Source organism: Hirundo rustica, chromosome 19, assembly GCF_015227805.2.
Source record: "Hirundo rustica isolate bHirRus1 chromosome 19, bHirRus1.pri.v3, whole genome shotgun sequence".
NCBI lineage: Eukaryota > Metazoa > Chordata > Aves > Passeriformes > Hirundinidae > Hirundo > Hirundo rustica.
Genome location: NC_053468.1, coordinates 464,876 through 485,332, shown reverse-complemented (window position 1 = coordinate 485,332; position 20,457 = coordinate 464,876). Strand labels below are relative to the sequence as shown.

At 52.3% G+C, this 20,457-nt stretch overlaps 1 protein-coding gene across 1 annotated transcript in view; it reads right to left on the bottom strand.

The window, feature by feature from the left end:
- Nucleotides 1–4,602: 4,602 nt before the first annotated feature.
- The window catches only part of MNT (MAX network transcriptional repressor), a 28,448-nt gene continuing 12,593 nt past the window's right edge, over nt 4,603–20,457 (bottom strand). Inside the window, exons 5-6 of the mRNA XM_040082546.2 lie at nt 7,510–7,702; nt 4,603–6,006 (exon numbers count right to left, since the gene is read on the bottom strand). Coding sequence (XP_039938480.1) covers nt 5,300–6,006; nt 7,510–7,702 — 900 coding nt within the window. The 3' untranslated portion in view covers nt 4,603–5,299. The remainder of the gene's footprint in view (nt 6,007–7,509; nt 7,703–20,457) is intronic.

The window sequence follows — 20,457 nt, the reverse complement described above, 5'->3', positions numbered from 1 at the left end:
AAGGCGTATCCATAAGGCATTCGCACCGGGGTCCCGCTGGCGGCTGCGGCCGGAGCGTTCCCCACGGCCGGCACGGGGCAGCACCGCAGCCAGCGCGGGGCCTGTGCCTGCCACAGCAATGCAGCCTCGGGGAGAACGTGCCAGCCTGCCTGCCAGGGACAATCAGAACAGAGACGGGCTGGGGGTTCGGGGCATTTCCCTGGTGAGCCGTGCACCAGCGCTCCCTCACACTCAAATTCCTATTCACAGCACAGGGAACGGGGTGAAGCAATGGCCCTCGGCCAGAGCAGAACCAGCCACGCGGTCCCGAGGAGGAGCACCGTGACATCCCACAGCCCATTCCCACCAAATCCCAGCACAGGGCCCTGTCCCCACACTGACGCTGCAGCACAGAGGACAGCGGGACCTTCCTTCGCTGTTCAGCAGCCCCAGACAAGGAGTGAGCCAGCCTGGCAACAGCCAAACACAACCTCTGCCAAGACTGCACCCATCCTGGGCTCAGGCTGGTATTTTAATAATTCAAGTTTGTATTATCAAGTTCTGCATAACAGGGACAGAAAGAAGCCACGACTGATTCCATCCACAGCCTATTTTCCTTAACACTAAACATCCGCTTCTAACAACTGATGTTTCACTCAGGGAGGAAATAACCTAAAGATAGTGTTATAAATCCATTTTAATCTGTCCCAAATGATAACAAGGGATGGAAAACAGGCCATAAGTATGACAGTTTTCCTCTCCTCACCCCCATAGCTTTTAGAATCAAAATAAAACTGGAATGAACAACTGTTCAGAAAAAAACATGCCAAGTCTCAGAGGAGCCTCACCTGCAAGTGCTCAGAGCTGCCCACCTCCACACCAGCTCCACAAGCCCTCTGCAGCAGCCATGTATCTAATTAAGCTAATTAAGCAAGTGCCTGAACACTGAGGCAGAGCACTGAACCAAAGTCCTGCTCGGGTAAGCAGAGGTCAACTGGTTCATCTGGCCAAGGCTGCTCACCCCACTGGGGACACTGAATGCCCATCACAGAAAGCAAAGGGGCTAAACAAGCACTGACCACATCATCACACGGGGCAAAGGACACCGACCTTTGCCCCCGACCCCTGGTACACAGGAGGTCTCCAGAGCCCCTTGTACCCACCCAACCTGGAACAGTTCTCACTTTTTTTCTTTAAATGCAAAAAACGCCCTCAGGATGCAAACCAGTCCAAAGAGACACAGGCTACATACAAAAACCAGACACAATAAGCCTTGCATTGCATGTCTACAGGAATCTACCAGGCGTGCGCACAGACAACCACACCGACACCGACACAGCAGCGACACCTCACCTCCACCTAAACCACCCAAAGGCTTTTTTTTGTTTCTTTTGTTACAGAAGGCCACTTTGAAATAAAACAAAGAAAAAAAGACAAGGAGCCCAACAGCAGCGGCAGCAGGCGGCTCAGTGGGATGATGAACACTCCGGACCTGCTGAGGGCGCCCGGAGAGCAGAGACCTCTGCAAAGGCCGTCCCCTCTGTCCAGCTCTGCTCAAGAAACCAAAACCCAGCTGTGCCAGCGGCCAGGGGCCCAGGGCTGACACTGGAGCCCTTCTGGCCTCCGACACCCAACACCCAGCCCCAGCACGGACAGACAGATGGACACACACACACACACACGTGCAGAAAAACCCCGGTGGCAGCAGTTCGGCTCCAGCCCTTATTTCCCCACGTGAAATGTGGGTCAGCAGCTGCCCCCGCTGTGCCCCCAGGGACACACGACCCTCTTAGACTGCACGCAAGCAACTGCAGAGAACGCGGGAAATAGGATCACTTCCCTTCCTAAGATAAACTACAACAGATCTGGCTAATTTTTACTGGTGAGGTCAGGAATACATTCCTGTATCTAAAGTGTCAGCATTAAGAGCTCTTTTCAGGATCATTTTAAAGTAGCAGTTTGGGTTCTTTGCCCTCTGCCTGCACCCCCTGGCAGGCGAGCTGGAAGTGGCTTTGGCAGGCGCCGGGGCAGCCTGGGCAGGCTCAGCCCAGCACGAGGTTTCTCCACCCCGGGGCTCTGTGCCCACACATCTGCCCAGCTGCAAACACCCCTGGCCGTGCTGGCTGAGCTCTAAGCACAGGTCCAGCTCCTGAGCACGATTTGGCTGGCGGCAGCAGGACACCTGCCCTCGGCAGAATCATCTCCACTGACCAAGAGGCTCTGAGCCAGGTGTGACAGGACAGAGAATCCTCTCAAACTACTACGTAGAAACCCCATTTTCTATTGTTTCTGTGGCATGGTTACCAATAACTAATATTATTCAACAACAGAAGAGATTTCTTGTAAACTTCGTATTTATTGATTTTTTGGGGGACAAATTAGATCTTATGAATCCCCAAGTGTACATATATACTTATATATAGCTTTCTCCATAGGGAAAACATATATCAAAGGAGGAGAGACATTCCTAAAGTGCCCCTTGTCATACAGTACTGAAAGGGATTTCTAAGAGCATCAGTGTAAATCCAAAGTTTCTGAGCAGGAATAACAGAGGTGGAAAAGGAAGGGCTATGGCTGCTCTTCTTCCCACAGAATAGAAAGAAGTTCGCTGACTTTAAAAAACAAAAAGAAAAATCCCAAAGAAACTTTTCCGGTAGCCCTGAAAAAGGCAGCTGAGAACAGGGGCACACACGACATCTGGAGCAGCTCCCAGGCTGGCCAAGGGGGATGTTCCTAATGGGGAGGCCAACACCCACGAAGGGGATCAGACACACAGACAGCATGGCACAACTCCAAGGGGAAAGAAAAACTGGCCAAGATACAGGACTGGGCAAGGCAGGGCCACTCTTGGCTCTAACCCATAAGGGAGTAGAAGGTGAGGTCAGCAGCACCCCTGTCCCCAGAGCACAGGCCATTCAATAACCCAGCAGAAATCAGCTCATCTCCCTGGGTCTCGGCCAACGCTCCTGCACTGAGCCCATTCTCAACCTGGCTCCTCCTCCTCCAATGAGAATTTGTTACTTTGCAAGCTGGAACAGTAAAAAAAGGCAGAAACACAAATCCTCCCCCTCCTGACACCGCTGCAGAAGGCAAAGCCACACTCTTCTGAGAAGGGAGCTGACCCCATTGCACATACTCAGCGTTGAGGGGTTCCTGATGAGGAAGAACTGCCCCGATACCCAACCCTATCTCTCAAATACTGGCACACAACGGCCTCCTTGGGAACACGCCTGCAGGGACAAAGGACAACTAAATCCTGGCAATTCTGGGAATCGCCCAGTGTTAACAGTGCACTGGAATGAGAACAAACCATCTACTTAAATGCGGCTGTGGGAAAAGAAATCCTTCAAGGTTTGTCCATTCTGCAGGAGCTGTGCTGGCAGCACAGCCAAGAGCTTCCTGAACTGAAGGATGCATGAGAGAAAAATTAAACAAGTGGTAACTTTATAAACAGACTTCACACAATTCCCAGTGACACCTGCTCAGAAGGCACAATCACCCCTGACCGCTGCAGTCATTTCTCCTGCCTCCACATCACTTTTAACTGAAGACAGTATGAAACAGGCAGACGTTCTCAGTTACACCCCTGACACTGCTCAAACCAGCCCTCAACAGGCTGCAGTCCTGCCAGAGTCAGCAGGTGTCTTGGGCAGAGTATGGATGCTGTTTTCCTGCAGGAGACCTCGGCCCCACACTGGATGCAGGCAGGCAGCGTGGTTTGGTGCCCAGGCACCCCTCCTGCTCCCCCAGAGCTCCTGGGCAGATGTGGGACCATCCTCCCACACTGCCCGAGGAGAATGGCCGCTGGCTACAGCAGCGTTTTGCCTGCAGTAAGGACTGTGGAATACTTGTTTTAAAGAGAGGAAGACAGAATGGAGATCATTCACAGCAGTAACTACACACACAGTGCAAGGACCAGAACATTCAGCAAGCAGCACAACAGCATTCCTCCTCTCCTGGCTCTCTGGGATTTGCCACTGACCTCAGACACGTCTGCCCCAACCACCGGGAAGGGGGAACGGGAGGGTCCTGAGGGACGAGGGTTCTTTGGTGCACGTCTCACTGTCAGACACGAGCTCTCCCACTGACCTCCTGCAGCAAGCCCTTATCCTGCATAACGAGAGACTGCTTCCCTGTCAAAGGAACAAAGCTGCTTGAACTGCCTGCGCTCTGGAAGGGAACCACATCCCCTTTTATCCCTTTCCAAACGCACCGGCTCCCACGCCGAAGTGTGGTCAAGACAGAACGAAAACTAACAAACATTAACCCATGCAGCAAATCTACCTCATTTCTCTGGGTCTTCTTGTCCCAGGTTCCATTCACCAGGCCACAGAAACACCCTGCAAGATGCCAGCACAAAGTCTGTGTCTCTGCCAAACAACAAACCCGAGAAACCTGGGGGGGGTTTGGACGGGTAGGAGGGACCCTGACCGGGGCCACGCCATGCACAGAGATCTGCAAAACCAATTATTGCATCAGCAAACCAAGCCAGACAAAATACAAATTCCCCCAAAAACATCCAAACAAAGCACTGTCAATCATTAAAATAATAAAAAACCAGTATTTTTTTGACATAGCTATAAAAATCAAGTCATTTATAAAATGGCAACAAATCAAGTCTGGTTGTGTATTCTTTTTCCTTTTATTAGACAGGACAGAGAATTTCCTTAAAATGCCATAACAAGTCACAGTGATTTTAGATGGTTTTTGAAATGTAATATATTGATGGGAAATACCTTTAACACGGTCTGACTCGTGGGTTGTTGTTGGGGTTTTTTTTGTCACTGTACTCTGGTCCACCAAACCATCTATCTTATAGTTTCTTGTTTAGAGAGGACACTCTGTCTTCTTCCTCCAAAAATGAATTTTGTCTCATAATCCTGCAAAATAATCAACCTTACAAAAGGCCTTCAAATGTTATATTTATATATATATGTATATACATATATATACACACACATACACACATATATATAAATATAGACTTCTATGATTTTTTTTTCCCATTCTACGCAATGTCTCAATAAAGAGATCAGCAATTTTTATTCTACAAAGAAGCAACACGTAAGAGGGCAAAATTAAAGTCTTAACATCATATCCATAGTTCACTCATTACACATAAAAGGAAAAAAAATCACCACGAACAACTGTCTTTGAAGTTTCTCAGAGGAGCAGCTCCGAGCGCGGAGCCGGGCACCGCGGGGGCACCGCCCGGCCCCGCCGCTCCCGCGCCTCCTCCGCCGAGCCGCACGCGCTTGGAATGTATGGAGTTTCCTTAGGAAAGGTTCCCAGCAAAGACCTCGCCGCCGGACCGTCCCCTCTAGGCCAGCTTCAGCGTGCTCACCGGGAACGACGGCATGGTCACCATAGTCACGGGGTTTAGGACCGTCTGCCCCACCAGCTGCGGGTGATGGACGACCTGGGCTCCCACGGCCGGCTTGGCCATCACGGCCGGCTGGCCCAGGCCCGCGGTGCCGTTCACCTGCTGGTGCGAGATGGTGTGAGCGATGTGGCTCACCACGGGCTGGCTGACGGCCACGGGCTGGGGGTAGATGGGCAGCTGCGGGCCCAGGTGCGCCATGTGGTTGATGGTGGCCGGGTGCACAGTGATGTGGCCGATGGGCTGAGCAGCGGTGGTGAGTTGCACGGGGCTGGACGTGGAAGGTGCGATGTGAGCGATGTGCTTGGTCTGCGGACCCTGAATGACGTGGTTGACAGTCTGGATGACGGAGGCGTGGGTGGTGGCCGTGTGGGCGATAACAGTCGATTGCACGGTCGAGGCCGCCACGATGTGAGTCTGTGCGGGGACAATCGCCTGCGGCGGGACCAGTGCTTGCGTCTGGAGGGAGGGCTGGGCATGGGGCTTCTGCTGGATGGACACGTGTGGGGGCAGGACCGTGGGGAGAGGGGGAGCAGCGTTGGGGGGGACGGCTTTCAGCAGCTCTGGGTGCTGGCGCTGGGTGAGTTTTGGTAATGAGTTCATTGGCCTGTCGTCTTCCATATCTTCATCCATGTTGTCTTCCCCCTCTGGAAAACACGAATGGAAGAAACTCCCATAAAACAGCAAGCAGAGCATGAACTGGATGAATGAGTCTCCCTAAAAGGCAGCACCGGCAGAAGAGACGTGCGGGAGGCGTCACTGGAGCCACGTGCTGGTGGCACAATGGCACGGCACAAGTGGCATGGCATGGCCCTGTCCTCGCTGCCCGTGGGCCGAGGACCCAGAGCCAGGCAGGTGTGACAGCTCAAAGAGCCAGCTAGAGCAGGGTGCTCCCAACAGGCTGAGAGGTCTCACTGGGCAGGCAAGGGGAGCACCATGAGCAGAGGCTGACAGAAAGCACCTGGCTGAGCTGTCTGGGCTGAAGTGAGCTCCTTCTGGGAAAAGGAACAGGGTTTTCTTTCCTGGCAGTTGTTCCACCAGTCGGCACCACTCCTTCTGCTCCCAGAGCAGGAAGGAAATAGCCATGGAGAAACATGGCATCAAGTCTCTCGTCTGGTTCTGGAAAATGGACTCTTGTCCAGTCCAGGAACTAAGGAAGCAGAACAGGAACACACTAGCCCTGAGATCAGGAAGACAAGACTGGCACCCTGCACTGCCTGCTCTAGTGCCAGCCAGGCAGCAAAGAATAAAAATCTCAGAAGATACAGAAGCAGCAGGAACACCAGGGAAGTCACTTCCCCTTCATAAGCTCTGGGTAGCAGCAACTTGATGCGGTCACTTTCGGCAGAGGGAACAGCTGGTACTTGTAAGGACCAAGCACTGCTACTCCCAACTTCCATCAGACTACACTGGAGCCTGCTCCTACGATCAGAGGTGATGAGCCTGAACAAACTCAGGTTTTCCTTTCCCAGAACTTGCGCTACCGTCTGCCTGGCATGCCAAGAGCAAATGCTGACTTGAAGGAACTGCTGTCAATGGTTATGCACTGCTACAGCCTCCGTGTCTCTGGAAAGCTCTACATCCACAGATTGCCTACTCTTCCTGCTGCAGATACCGGGTGTGGAGAGAAGCATGCACTCTCCCATCTCACAGAAACTTCTCACTGGAACCGCCCATCAGAGATCCATTAGTGTCATTTCATCTTCACTGTGAGTCCTCCTCACGCAATGTAAAGGCTCATTAAGTTGTTCAAATGCTCTGGTGATTCTCCCTGTACCAAATCCTTCTTCTGTATGTGCTGAACACCCTCCCACATCCACACAAATACACCAGGATGCCCACTTCTAACAAGCAGGGCTGCAGAGCTGTGCAAGAAAAAAGCTAAGTTTGGAGAGCAGAGATTTATCTCCACAACGAGGCTGGATGTGCAAACCTCCACTTTGTATCTACCTGACACTGATGCACAAGTTTTGGTTTACTTCACGTGAGCAGCAGTGTGTTATTAACAACATCAATCATTACAAACACTCCCAAACCTTTTACTTTATTCTGAATGCAAAGAGCACTTGATGCTGCTAAATGAAGACCCCCCCACCCCAATGTAACTGTGTCAATGATGACTACGAAAAAAACAAAAAAATTATGGGTACCTGATGCTGTCGAGGTAGATGCCTGGTCATCCTCTGGCTGAACTGTCTGTCGAATAATTCTGTCAATCTCCAAGACATCCATCCACTGGCTCAACTCGTTCTTCAGCTCGGCCAGCCGCTGCTGGGTAGCGATCTTCTCTCTCGCCAGCCGCTCCATCTCGTGTTCATATTCTTTTTCCTTCCTCTTTAAAGTCTAAAGCCGGAGAAAAGAAAAAGAAATATAGTTAGAACAACGACCAGAATAATCTACACTAATCTGGTCACTCCCATGTCCACAGCTCATTAGTTTATACTGCCAGTTATGCTGGTGTAAAATGCATTCAGCTACATTTAAACCGGCCAAATTCAGGCAGAAAGGGAAGGACAAGAGCTGGCACATGAAGTATTGCTCTACTTGAAGGCTTTCTGCTTTCCGAGGGAAAACTGATAAGCCCCCAAAACTGAAATGCTTAGAAGGAAAGAAAAAGTCTAAGTACTGATGAGCTTCCAAGCAACACACACCACACCAAGAGCTCCTGACCTAGAGGAGATGGTGGATGGTAGAACCAGAGGGGGATCAACTATTCCACAGCCTGTTCTATGAGTTTTTAAGCCAGTGTAGCACTGCACAGTGAGAGACCTGGTCTCCCAGCCCAGGGCCAGGCTTACCGTATGCATAGAAGAGGCAAAATTAGGTGAAATCTGTAAGACCACATACAGACTTGTCCATTTTCTGAAGTTAAAGTTTCACCACTCGGAATTTAAATCCCACACACGCTTCTGAAAATACCAGCCACATGGAGCCCACACGGATGCTCCTATTCCCTCACTGCTGGCAAGCACTGAGCTCAAAAGCAAACCCCACACCTGGCGGAGAACCAGGCTCACAGTCTCCTTAACACATCTTTTTATTTCTCTCTCAGGTTCTCCAGGATGAGTACAACCAGAGCCTGACCTCACACCTTTCAACAGTTCTGCTGGTGGTGTAGCTTACAGGTTTGCTGGGAAGGACCTCAAAGCCTGTTCAGCCAGCCTTTAATGCAGCCTAAGGAGACACAAATTAGGGCAGCTCCTGCCGTACCTTTGTCCTGGTAATAACAATAAAGGAAGTATTTTTAGAAGACCAAACAATGTGTGTTAGCAGGGCACAACCACTGCAGGTGTGTCAATGGAGACAGTTCCTCTCCCCCCAGGATCAGCTAAAAGCTCCTCAAAACAGAGGGTTTTCAGGCAAAGGAGGCAGATTTTTCTCTCCTGTTGCTTTTCAAGCCAAAGCAGGCAGCAGACAGGCCAACACCACGATCTCACAGCTCTGTCCTGGGCAAGCCCAGCAGACCTGTAGCCCACTGCAGGGAGGTAGCCATGGGGACAGCCCGGAAGGGAGGATGGGGATTCCTGGAATCCTGGCTCTGCACCAGCCCTGACCTGGAGCCCAGAGATTCCCATGTGGCTGAGGCCCAAATCCACAGGCTAGTTTTAAAGTCTCTTTCCTATCGAGAGCAGCCAAGGCATTTTGCCTGACCCAGAAAAGTCAGGTGCTGCGTGTGCTCTGATCCCCTTGCGAAGGGCTGTGGTGAGACACGGAGCGATGGAGGGGAAGATGAAGGTGATGAGGAAGTGACGCGCTCTGGATTGGGTCTAAACATGCAAGGAGACCTGCCTGTAACTTGGCTCAATGTCTTCCCCTCGCTGTGCCATCAGGAAAGAGGCAAGTAAAGAAAGGCTGAGGCTAAACCTGCTGTGCAAACATGAGCCCAGCCCCTCTCTGCAGCATCTCCCCAAAGCTGCTCTCCACGCAGGGCACAAGAGGACAGAACAGGAACAGCTCTCCAGGAGGAGCAGGCGCGAAATCCCCGCAGCAGCCTCCGCACCCGCAGCGGGCACAGCACACGCATATTCAAGCAGATTTGGCATCATTCCCTGCTGTGAGAGGAGACTCCCAGCACTGGGGGAAAGCACTACTACCAAGTATGAGCAGGGCAGCTGGTAATTAGTTACAAACTTTTAATTACTGGGAAGGCAGGCAAACCCTGAGCAAGCACCAGGAGGAATCTCCCAGCCAAGAGAGCCAGGGAGTTCACTATGTCACTCTGCAGGCACTCCACAGGCTTTGGGACGTGGCACTGGTCCAAGCCCAGCCCTGTGGGCTCTGCCTCCCCCAGTGCCAGCAGTCCCAGCAGGCCCTGGCTGGGTCTGCACCTCCTCCCAGGGCCCCGGCACAGCTGGGCGCTCTCCAAGGCGAGCTGCTGGGGAGGCTGGAGCAGCAGATGGGCTGGAGGCACCGGTAATCTTTCAAAACCTATTCTGGGATGCAATTCACTGGAGCTCACTTGGTAAAGGCGGATCTCCAGGCTGAGCTGCTCTGGCCTAATAATGAACTGGGTGGGATTAACTGGAGCCCTCTTCCCTCTCCTCTGAGCACTGCCCCACTCTCTGCAGGTACACGTGGGTGCGGTCCCCTCCCAGGCTCCGCAGGGACTGGGAGCGGGCCCCACACTGGGACCTGAGCCTGGGAGCAAGAACAGCCCTGGCCCCACAGCAGAAATGGGTGCTCATGGAGGGACAGGGAGCAGGGACCCTTCTGCCTTGCTCCTCTCACCGCCACAGCCATGCATCTCCCCACGTGCCCTTTGACCATGTGCCGGCACCCCAGGGACACGCAGCTCCCGGGCATCCGCCTCCTGACAGATTATTTTCTGCAAATCATCCTGCACACATCATGTGCCAGGATTTCCCGTCAGTCAACAGAAAGTCCACAGTGACAGCCAACCCTTAGTCATTGGGACTGTGTCACTGACCTGCCCTGCACATCAAAACCTTCAGAGACACCCATTGAGCCCCAGGATGTTTTTCTAGAACAGGAGTTTCTGTCAGCACTATCATCACGGATCCCATGCAATACAAAACCAGATGCTTTAAAATAACATATAACCACACCTTCACTTTCTCCCAAACCTAAACCTTAGCACTTTCCAACAGGATGGGCACGTAATGTCAGCACTGAAAAGGGAAGAGGGGACCCTAAAACTACAAACAACACAGTAATTGAGAATTAAATTTTGATAAAAGAAATTAGTATGAATGCCAACCATCTTTCCTTCAAGATCTGAAATGTCATTAAGGCAGAGGCCTGGGCCAGCCACAGGGCGGGAGCTGCCACCCGACCCACCTCCACAGCCACTGGGAAGGACCATGGCAAGGTTCACACCTGGGGCTGGCACCTGGTACGACAGTTAAGCTGCTTGTCAAGATCCTGAAGGACTCACACGTAACCTGGCTCATGAAATACTGATCCTGTTTCTCCACAGCAGAAAAATGACTGAAGTTACCTGCATTTCTGTTTTCCCCACTTCCTCAGGGAGGGGTCAGGCTGGCTGGCCCTAGGAAGGTCAGACGTACCCCTCAAGCTCTGTTCTGTTTGCAGGGGGCAGCCCAAAGCTGGGGGAGGCCCCTCACTGAGCCCACCCCATCCCAGACTGCTCTTTGCAAGCACCAGGCTCCAGCACAGACCCTCCTTCTTACGTCTGTGTCTCCATCATTGCAGCTTTTTTTTTTTTTTCCTGTTAAGCAATTGGGAACCCTGGTTGCCCAGGCAACTGTTACACTGCAGTGTGAGGAACCTACAGAAGCTAGGACTTTAGAACTCTTCTATTTTTTGCGCTTAAAAAAAATTCCACACAAGCATCACTTAAAAGAGCAAAACCTGGCCCTGCCAAGGGGGAAGCTGAGCTACCCCAGGAAGAAATCATGGATTTCCTCATACTCTTGTGAATCCACCCATAGCTTTTGATGCTTGGGGAGTATTGCAAATCAGCTGCTGGCTCTAGTGAAAGCAGATGACGTTACGCTCTGAACACTCTCCGTTCTGCTGAGCTGAGGCTGAGTGAGCCCTCTGCAGCAGAGCAAGGGCCTGACCCTCCCCTGCCAGGCACCACCGCACCGGGCACAGCAGGGGCCGCTCCACGGGCAGGTGGAAGCAGTGACAAGGACACAAGGGCAGTGGTGAGTCCCTTCATCTTTTATTTAAACACCAGCGACCAAATTAAAATCCACAAATTGCTTTTGCTCCCCTAGAGTATCTGATTCTCCTCCTGTACCTGTCAGATCCTTGGCAGCCTTTATCCACCTGGATTAGTGAAGCTAGACCAGATGATTGCAGTGAGTGCAAAGGCCTGACACCATTCCAGTGGCAACTCTTCCCCACTTTGTGCCCTTTCCTGGCTGTTTTGGAGCCAATATTTGCTCTTTGTGTGCATCTCCCTGTCGTTATTTGGTAAACAAACCATACACCAACTCCTGCCCTCCTTTGTGTAGCAACAGCCATTTGTCACTGCAAAGAATTTTCCATTTTATGGCTGTCTGTAATTAAATTGCTCACTCTCATGTCAAGACTAGAAATAATGCCCCCAACGCCTTTCCTGCGCCTGCCTCAGGAATGCTGCTGGCCCTGCGGCTGGCATTAGTGAGGTTTAAAAGGCCTTATTACACAGCTCCCCTCATAAACATTTTATTAGCAGTTTATAAACACACTTTCAATGATGAGGTTTTCCAAAGCATATTTCAGCTCTTTTCTTCTCTTACATGGCATTTGCTGATTGAAGTTACCTCATCAATGAGTAATCAGGAGAGCTATTTGCAATTTCGAGCCAGGTTCTTTAACTCTCTGCTCTGGGGATCACAGCTGGTGCCAGAGAGTGGGACATGCCGAGCCAGGGGGGTCCTGAGCTGCACTGACCTGCAGCACCTCCAGCACAGAGCAGACCAGCTGGTCATGCTCTCCACTGCTGCACAGAGCTTTGATTCCTATATGTAATGGAAAAATCCCTACATCCTAAGAAGAGGATCTTACTCTGGCTGGGGCTGCCATGGTGCAGGAGATTCACAGCAGGAGCAAAAATCCGCCAGCCTGACTCCAAAACTGTTCCAGCCAGGACCAGAGAAGTGCTGGGGAACAAGCTATCCCTACCCTACAGAGCCCCAAACAGAACCCCAACAACTCCAGCTGCCAAAACTCCACTGGCCAATGCACCACACTCACCTGTAGGATTTGGGGATTTTCCATCACTTCATTCAATTCTGGGCATTCCTACTTGGAATGGCGCTACACGTTCTACGTTCCTCAGCTGCCACAAGCAGTCTGCTCGCAGCGCAGCGCCGACACCGGCCCGAGCTGCTGCGATGGAGCAGAGCCTGCAGAGGTGTGACGGCAGGAGCCAGCTCTCCCAGCACCAGGCCAGCGTCCCCAGCCTGTGCAGCCGCTGCCGGCCCTCCCAAGGCGCCAGCACCTGCCAGAGCCTGCCTGGCCCCGCAGCCGCCGATGCCGGCCAGCCCCTCCGTCTGCCAGAAGCAGCCGGGTGCGAGCCTCGGCTGGTTGCCACGGGAACCAAAGCCACGGTTTCCACGGCAACTGCTTCATCCTGCCGGCTCTCGGAGACAGAGACCCCGCAGCGATGCCGGATGCGCTGGCCTGGCACCGCCGACAGCAAAACACAGGTGGGGCACGACGGCCACCACAGACAGGGTCAGCACTGTGCCGCGGTGGCACTGCCACCACCCACAGCTACACCTGACTGCAGCTGTGCCACAGGAGCCTCTGCTCAGCACAGGAGCACGGCCTCGCTCTCTCCAAACACAAGCTAAAATCACAACGGGCTTGACCCAAAGCCCTAAGACATTAACAGGCCGTGCTCGGCACCAGGAGAAGGGGACGAGTCCCCAGGGGACTGGGAGAGGGGACAGCCTGTGTGCAAATGGCAGGGAGACACAGGACAAGGACTTCAGGCTCCCAGAGTTTGTGCCCCAGCTTCCCAAGATCTCAAACTCAAACTTCACACCAAGACCAAAACCAAAGGAAAGCCTGCAAGTGAACCAGAGACTGTGGCTCGCTCCCCACGAGCGTGACCCCTGCACCAAGAGCCAGGCCACGGGTGTTTGCCAGCAGCCTCAGGATCCAGCCCTGGAGGAGGAGAGCGGCCAAGGAGGGCTGCTGTGTGCCAGGAGAGATCTCACCCTCAGGCACGAACCCAGGACTGGGGGCGAGGAGCCCGTCCTCGCTGCACCGGCTGCGCCCACGGGGCTGCACCGCACCGGCTGCACCCACGGGGCTGCACCGCACCGGCTGCACCCACGGGGCTGCACCGCACCGGCTGCGCCCACGGGGCTGCACCGCACCGGCTGCGCCCACGGGGCTGCACCGCACCGGCTGCGCCCACGGGGCTGCACCGCACCGGCTGCACCGCACCGGCTGCGCCCACGGGGCTGCACCGCACCGGCTGCGCCCACGGGGCTGCACCGCACCGGCTGCATCGCACTGGCTGCACCCACTCTGCAGCAGGTCCCAGTGGGGTGGGCACCACCCACCACTGCTCAACCTGGCTGCAATGGTAGGGATGAAATAATTCCCTGAATAGGAAATCTGCCTGGAGCAGAGCAATCATGGAAAATGAGAACGTGCGTTGGTACTTACATTTATCATTTTACATTGATAACTGCACCTCAGGCTTCTGATAAAAAAAAGACATCAGGCCATAACCTGTGATCAAAACTAGGGCTGGAACGTGGCTGTTTGCACCAACCTGTCAGAGTCAGCCTCCTGAAGCACCATGCTCTGGACAAAGTACAAACAGTCACTGGGGCAGAGGGGAGGAACAACCCAAACCAGGAAGACAAAAAATAAATTCAAAAACCCCCCAAAAACCTGAACAAACAACAACAACAAAAAAACCAAAAACCAAATCGACCAAATAAAAACCAACCAACCAACCAAACAACCAAACCAAACCAAAAAGGCAGCAATCAACTGGAACCCACAGTATAACAAAGCAGGGAAAAGCAGAGCCATCCTCAGGCCAGTCACTGGCCCCATGCTGGCTGCCACCAGGTAAGCAGATCTGGTGTAATTCCTTGATGACTTTCAAGGACACAAGAAACTTAATTTTAAAATAATTGAAGTATGACTTGCAATCACCTGGTGTTAAGTTTGGTCATGTCTTTTGCTTTCCCTATTTTTATTTTTTAACCAGTCTCTGTTGTTCAGGAAACAAATGAGACATTTGTAATGATTCCAGTGGATTCCAGATGCCCCAAAGACCCTAAAATACTGCAGCACGTTTGTTACTTAAAAAAATTATCCCAAACAAACTAAAATACCTTGGGAAATTAAAACTTGAAAATTTTAAATTTCAAATTTAATTCTGCAGCACTTAAAAAAATAAATAAATAAAAAATTGTGGAAAATATGCTATTAAGTCTCATCCTTTTCTGCAAACAGAAATGAAGCATGATGCATCTCAAGAAGGGATTATTATTAACAACATGACTGCTGGATGCAGGACCCCAAAGCTCTTCCCAAGCCTTTGTGATGATGCATGGACAGCAGCTCCAGAGGGCAACAGGCAGGTTTATGCCTTGGAGCCACAGCCAGAGCCGTCTGCTAGGGATGAGGAGGAGATTTCTGAGCAGACACATTATCCCTACATCCACTTGCTGCAGCGCTTCTGTATTTTCCTTGCAGGCATCTCTGAGCAGCTGGTGCAGGAGCCAAGGCAGAGTTTTGGATGGGTCCTGGGTGCAGCCCTCCCTTTGTTCCCATTCCTACACCATGGCTCAGCCAAGCTGCACACCTGAAGGGACCCTGTCCAGGGAAGTGAGGGCTTCTCTTGGAAGAGGACACCTCCCAAAACACAATTCTGGTAATCCCAACAGCCAAGGGCTCTGGCAGAACCACTCCCCCACACCACGGCAGCAGGTCTGAGGTGCTGGTGACTCAGAGAATGGTGCCATCCTCCCGCACCACCTCTCCTTCCTGTTTCCCCATCCATCTAAGAAGGTCAGTGCCAGTTACTCACATCCCAGCAGCTCCACCCACGGCCCACAGAGCAGATCTGGGTCACCAGAGGATTTCTCTCCATCCATCTCCCTCATTGTCAGGGCCATGGTGCAGTGGGAGGACACAAACCCCAGCTGTTAAACACAAACTGACTCCAGCACCTGTGTGAGGCCATGAGGCAGAGCTGTGCCGGGTGGAAACCTCTGTCTGTGCCGGAGGGTCAGAGCCTGCACTGCTGCGGGCACAGTGCCCTCAGTGCCATGGCACCCACCGAGCTGGGCCCAGGGCTGCAGCTCCTCTGCTGGGCTGAGGGCTTGCCTTCGCTTTGTTTGGGGCTTTTGCTGTGGCAAGCGACTTGTGCAATGTCACACATGAAATACAGCCCATGCAGCCAAGCTGTAATTATTACTGTAAGTAATGTTATCACTACTCTCATTAGGGCCCATGCTGTCTCCCCTCCAATGCCAGCTCTGACAGTAGGTGGCAACCAGAAGCAACAACCTCCAAACACACCAGCTACCACACAGCAGCGTTCCCAAACCCTGTGCTGCAATCCACTTACAGGCTGGTTTGGTTTTTACAGCCCTGAGCTCTTCTTCAAATTTACTTAAATGACAGCAGTGGAACAGGTGTGGATTCTTTGACAATTACAAACATCTTGACAGATTTACAATTTCATTCACCCTTTCCAAACTCTCATATACAAGTAATGAGTGAGATACTTAAAAAAAAAAAAAAAAATCACCATCCCTCTCGGCAATGGTTAAGAAACAGCCTACAATCACTCAACAAGGTCCAAATGCTGGACATTTTTAATCACTATTACAGGACATGATCTGTGGCCAATCCTGCAAATAAAAATGCCCTGCTGGCTCCCTGGATGAGCCTCCCCGCAGACAGGTCCTGCTGCAGCTGAAGGAACAGCAGGGAATTCAACACTGATTTTTTGAACATCTAATTTCTCATCACTTTCTAAAATCTCCAGATGACACCACATTGCATGACCATAGCCTATGAATGCTGGAGGCCTCCATTACTGGCACTGAGATTCAGGCTAATTAGACAAGATAGAATCAGTGGATCAGGTCAGGTAGGCAACGTGAAGCAGCACAGCTTGGCATGTGAATGCTGCTCACATGAGGGAGGCACGGCAGGTACTGATGGACCCGACTCTTACTAGAAGTTTTACAGAAGATGAGTATATTCACCTCACAGCTGGCACAGAATAAAAAATAACTGTTACAGCCATCCTCATCAAGGTGGGGAACTTCACAGGATTCAGCAGCATAGTTTAGGTTTATGCATTTTGATCAATAATCCAGCCACAAGAGTACCTGAATGTAAATGAGTTCTAGTCTTTAACCACAACCATTGTCAGACCTGTGGGTTGGGGTGACACCAGAGCCTTGCTTCCACACGTTCTAAAGACTTTTGCTCTGTGACTTTTGCATGCCCTGGGAAGCTCAGCTGCATCTCAGGTTTTGAAAGCATATTGTTATTTAGTCAGCGTTTCAGTTGTACTGGGGAAACTGGCCAACAAACAGGACCTGCAGCACAGCTCAAGACTGACAGGTTGGGCTGGGCTGTGCGCCAGTTGTCCCAGTGTCACCTGGTGAGCAAATCACCTGGATGTCATCTGACACTAAATGGACAATAGAAAACAACCCCCGAAACTGGAGGGTGTTCAGGTGCCACAGGCACAGTTTGAGAACACAGAGTAGCAGGCTTGCTGAAGGGCCTCAGTCAGCTTCCAAGGATGACGAATAAGTTTCCTAGGGGGAAGGAATCCTTCAGAGAGACTCAAACCTAGTCCAGCTACATGGGCTGTGAGCTGTATGTGCCATGGGCCCCTGGCACGGGCACAGCACAGAGGGGCTGGGGGAGGACAGGGCTGTCCCCAGCCTGGGGACACTGCTCAGCAGCAAGCGAGGCCACAGAGCTCTTCTCTCCCAACACAAACAGCATTTTACTCTCACTGTGGCTTTTTCCACATTGCTCCATGCATTTTACAAACTCTCCAGAGGTCAGCAGCATTTTCCCTCAGGTTTTGCAGGCAGGAAAGTGCAGAACAGCAGCCGAGGTGGCCCGTGTAACAAACAGGCTGGGCTGGAGGTGTGTGCTGGGGTCTGGAGCCCACCAGGACGCCCTCCTCAGCTGAGAGCCTCAGCACAACAGCCCACACTGCCTCAAGCTGAATCACCAGCTAAAGGGATTATTAACTTCCAGCTGCGTTCGGCCCCATTTCTTTTGTGCAATAGTGTGCTTAATTGCAAATTCTAATTTACTGTTGCAGAGCACAAGCCCAGATCCAATGATAAATTAAAATGATGGCTCTATGGGAAGTTCAGAATTTAACTTTCTAACTTATCTGATTTGATGCAGATACAAATATTTAAATCCAGCCAAGGAAACAAACAGCTTGTTTCTAAGAAGTTCCAGCTGGGAAGGGGGGAAGGAAGGATTTTGTAGGAAGAGAGGCTGCAACAATCAGTGTACTGTCACAGCCCCTGCAGGATCAGAACCGTCACTGTGCAGAGCTTTGGCCGGCACTGTGCTCCTCCCCTGCGAGGCTCATTTGAGTTGGAGTTTTTTGTACTGTTTTTTCCCTTTAGTGAAAAACTACTTTGCTATCCTGAGAGTAAGTGCTTTTATTTCTAAATCTCTTCTGTACAATTGTTCTCTTTTCAAGGGAAACGCTGAGCCTGTGAGTGAAACACACGGAGCCTGGCACATGATCAGCGGCCATCCCCACACTGATAGAGGTTAGTTTTGTCGAAACAGATCAAACCTAAATTCAAACTGCAGTAAAAAAAAAATTAAAATATGATTTTTCTTTCTGAATGTTGAAATTTCAAATCAGATTTCTAATAATCTGGGGTTTTTTTCAGGCAAATACACAGTGCTCAAGCTTTTAGCACAACTGAATCCTGTGACTGAATCACAGACCCATGGCTTTGGCGCTGCCAAGGAAAACAGCGCTCAGGATACTCCCTGAGCAGCTGCCAGAGAGGATGAGGAGAAGGCGATGCAGTGAGGAGGTCCCACAGCATCACAGGCCGTGCCCCGCGGGGCAGCGAGCCAGCTTCACGCGGGCGCTGGTCAGTGCCAGCTCACAGCTGCCCCGGGCAGCCCGGCCCTGGCCAGCCAGGCCTTGTGCTCGCCATGTGCTCCCCGCACACGTGGAGGCAGGCGCTGCTACGGCCCGAGGTCACCGTGACCTCCTGTGCCACGCCAGGAGAGCGACCAGCTGCAGGACGGCTGAGCGGCCCAGCGCCACACCGAGCCACGGACAGCACCGCACTGAGCCACGGACAGGCACGGACACTGAGCCACGGACAGGCACGGACACCGAGCCACGGACAGGCACGGACACCGAGCCACGGACAGCACCGCACTGAGCCACGGACAGGCACGGACACTGAGCCACGGACAGGCACAGACACCGAGCCACGGACAGGCACAGACACCGAGCCACGGACAGGCACAGACAGCACCGCACTGAGCCGCACTGAGCCACGGACAGGCACGGACAGGCACGGACACTGAGCCACGGACAGGCACGGACACTGAGCCACGGACAGGCACGGACACTGAGCCACGGACAGGCACGGACACTGAGCCACGGACAGGCACGGACACCGAGCCACGGACAGCATCGCACTGAGCCACGGACAGGCACGGACACCGAGCCACGGACAGGCACGGACACCGAGCCACGGACAGGCACGGACAGCACCGCACTGAGTCACGGACAGGCACGGACACTGAGCCACGGATAGGCACGGACACCGAGCCACGGACAGGCACGGACAGCACCGCACTGAGCCACGGACAGGCACGGACACTGAGCCACGGACAGGCACGGACAGCACCGCACTGAGCCACGGACAGGCATGGACACCGAGCCACGGACAGCACCGCACTGAGCCACGGACAGGCATGGACACCGAGCCATGGACAGGCACGGACACCGAGCCACGGACAGGCACGGACAGCACCGCACTGAGCCGCACTGAGCCACGGACAGGCACGGACACTGAGCCACGGACAGGCACGGACACCGAGCCACGGACAGGCACGGACACCGAGCCACGGACAGCACCGCACTGAGCCACGGACAGGCACGGACAGCACCGCACACCGGAGCCACAGACAGCACCGCACACTGACTCACAGACAGGCACAGAGAGCACCGCACTGAGCCACGGACAGGCACGGACAGCACCGCACACCGAGCCACAGACAGGAACAGACACGGACAGCCAGCCATCCGCCCCGGGACTGCACACCCCACACTGGCTATCAGACAGATTTCTCCTGCAAACTACAACAGCAGCCTGCCAAAATCCAAAGAAAGGCTCAGATCTTCTCTAAAGCCCATTAGGCTTTGACACAACCACACCCCCAAACCCCACTTTTTTGAGCAACACAGAGAGTGGCTGGGTACAGTCAGAATTTGCCCCAACTGAAGTCTCTCTGAGGGAAGTTGTTGGTGAAAACTAAGAGAAGGGCTGAGCAGATCTAACTCTGAGGCATCGCTGACTCTCCAAAGCAAAGCTGAAGTGAATAATCAATGTCCAGCACTTCTGAGAGTGACTGAGGAAAAATAGGAAGGAAGTGACAAAACATTACATTTTACAGTGGAAAAGTCAATTGTGATCAATCCTCAGCACCCTTTATTCCAGCCAAAATGTACAAGGTGTACTGGCTCTTTATTTGCACTATAAATGCAGCAACTCTTCCAGTTCCCAGATGAATTTTAATTGCACTACATGCTACTGATTTCACATTCACAATGGACACCAACAACAATTTCTTTTGTGCTACCATTGACCACTTTTACAAACATTAAACAAGCAAACGCTAACATTTATTTCCCTCCAGCTACAAACACGACTGATTTTTACCTGTGTTTTCTCCCAGATTCACTCCTGGTAGTGCCCCATCCACCCACAGCTTCATGCTGCAACCTCATATTCTAGGCTTTCCTTGACTCCAAGCAAATGACTTGTACTCACATGTCCACCTCATCAAAATTTTGAGACATACCATATCTTTACAGAAATCTGTCATTTGGTTAAGCAAACAGAAAACCTCCCCAAACCATACACATTAAAATTCAGCTGAGCCCAAAAGGAGCA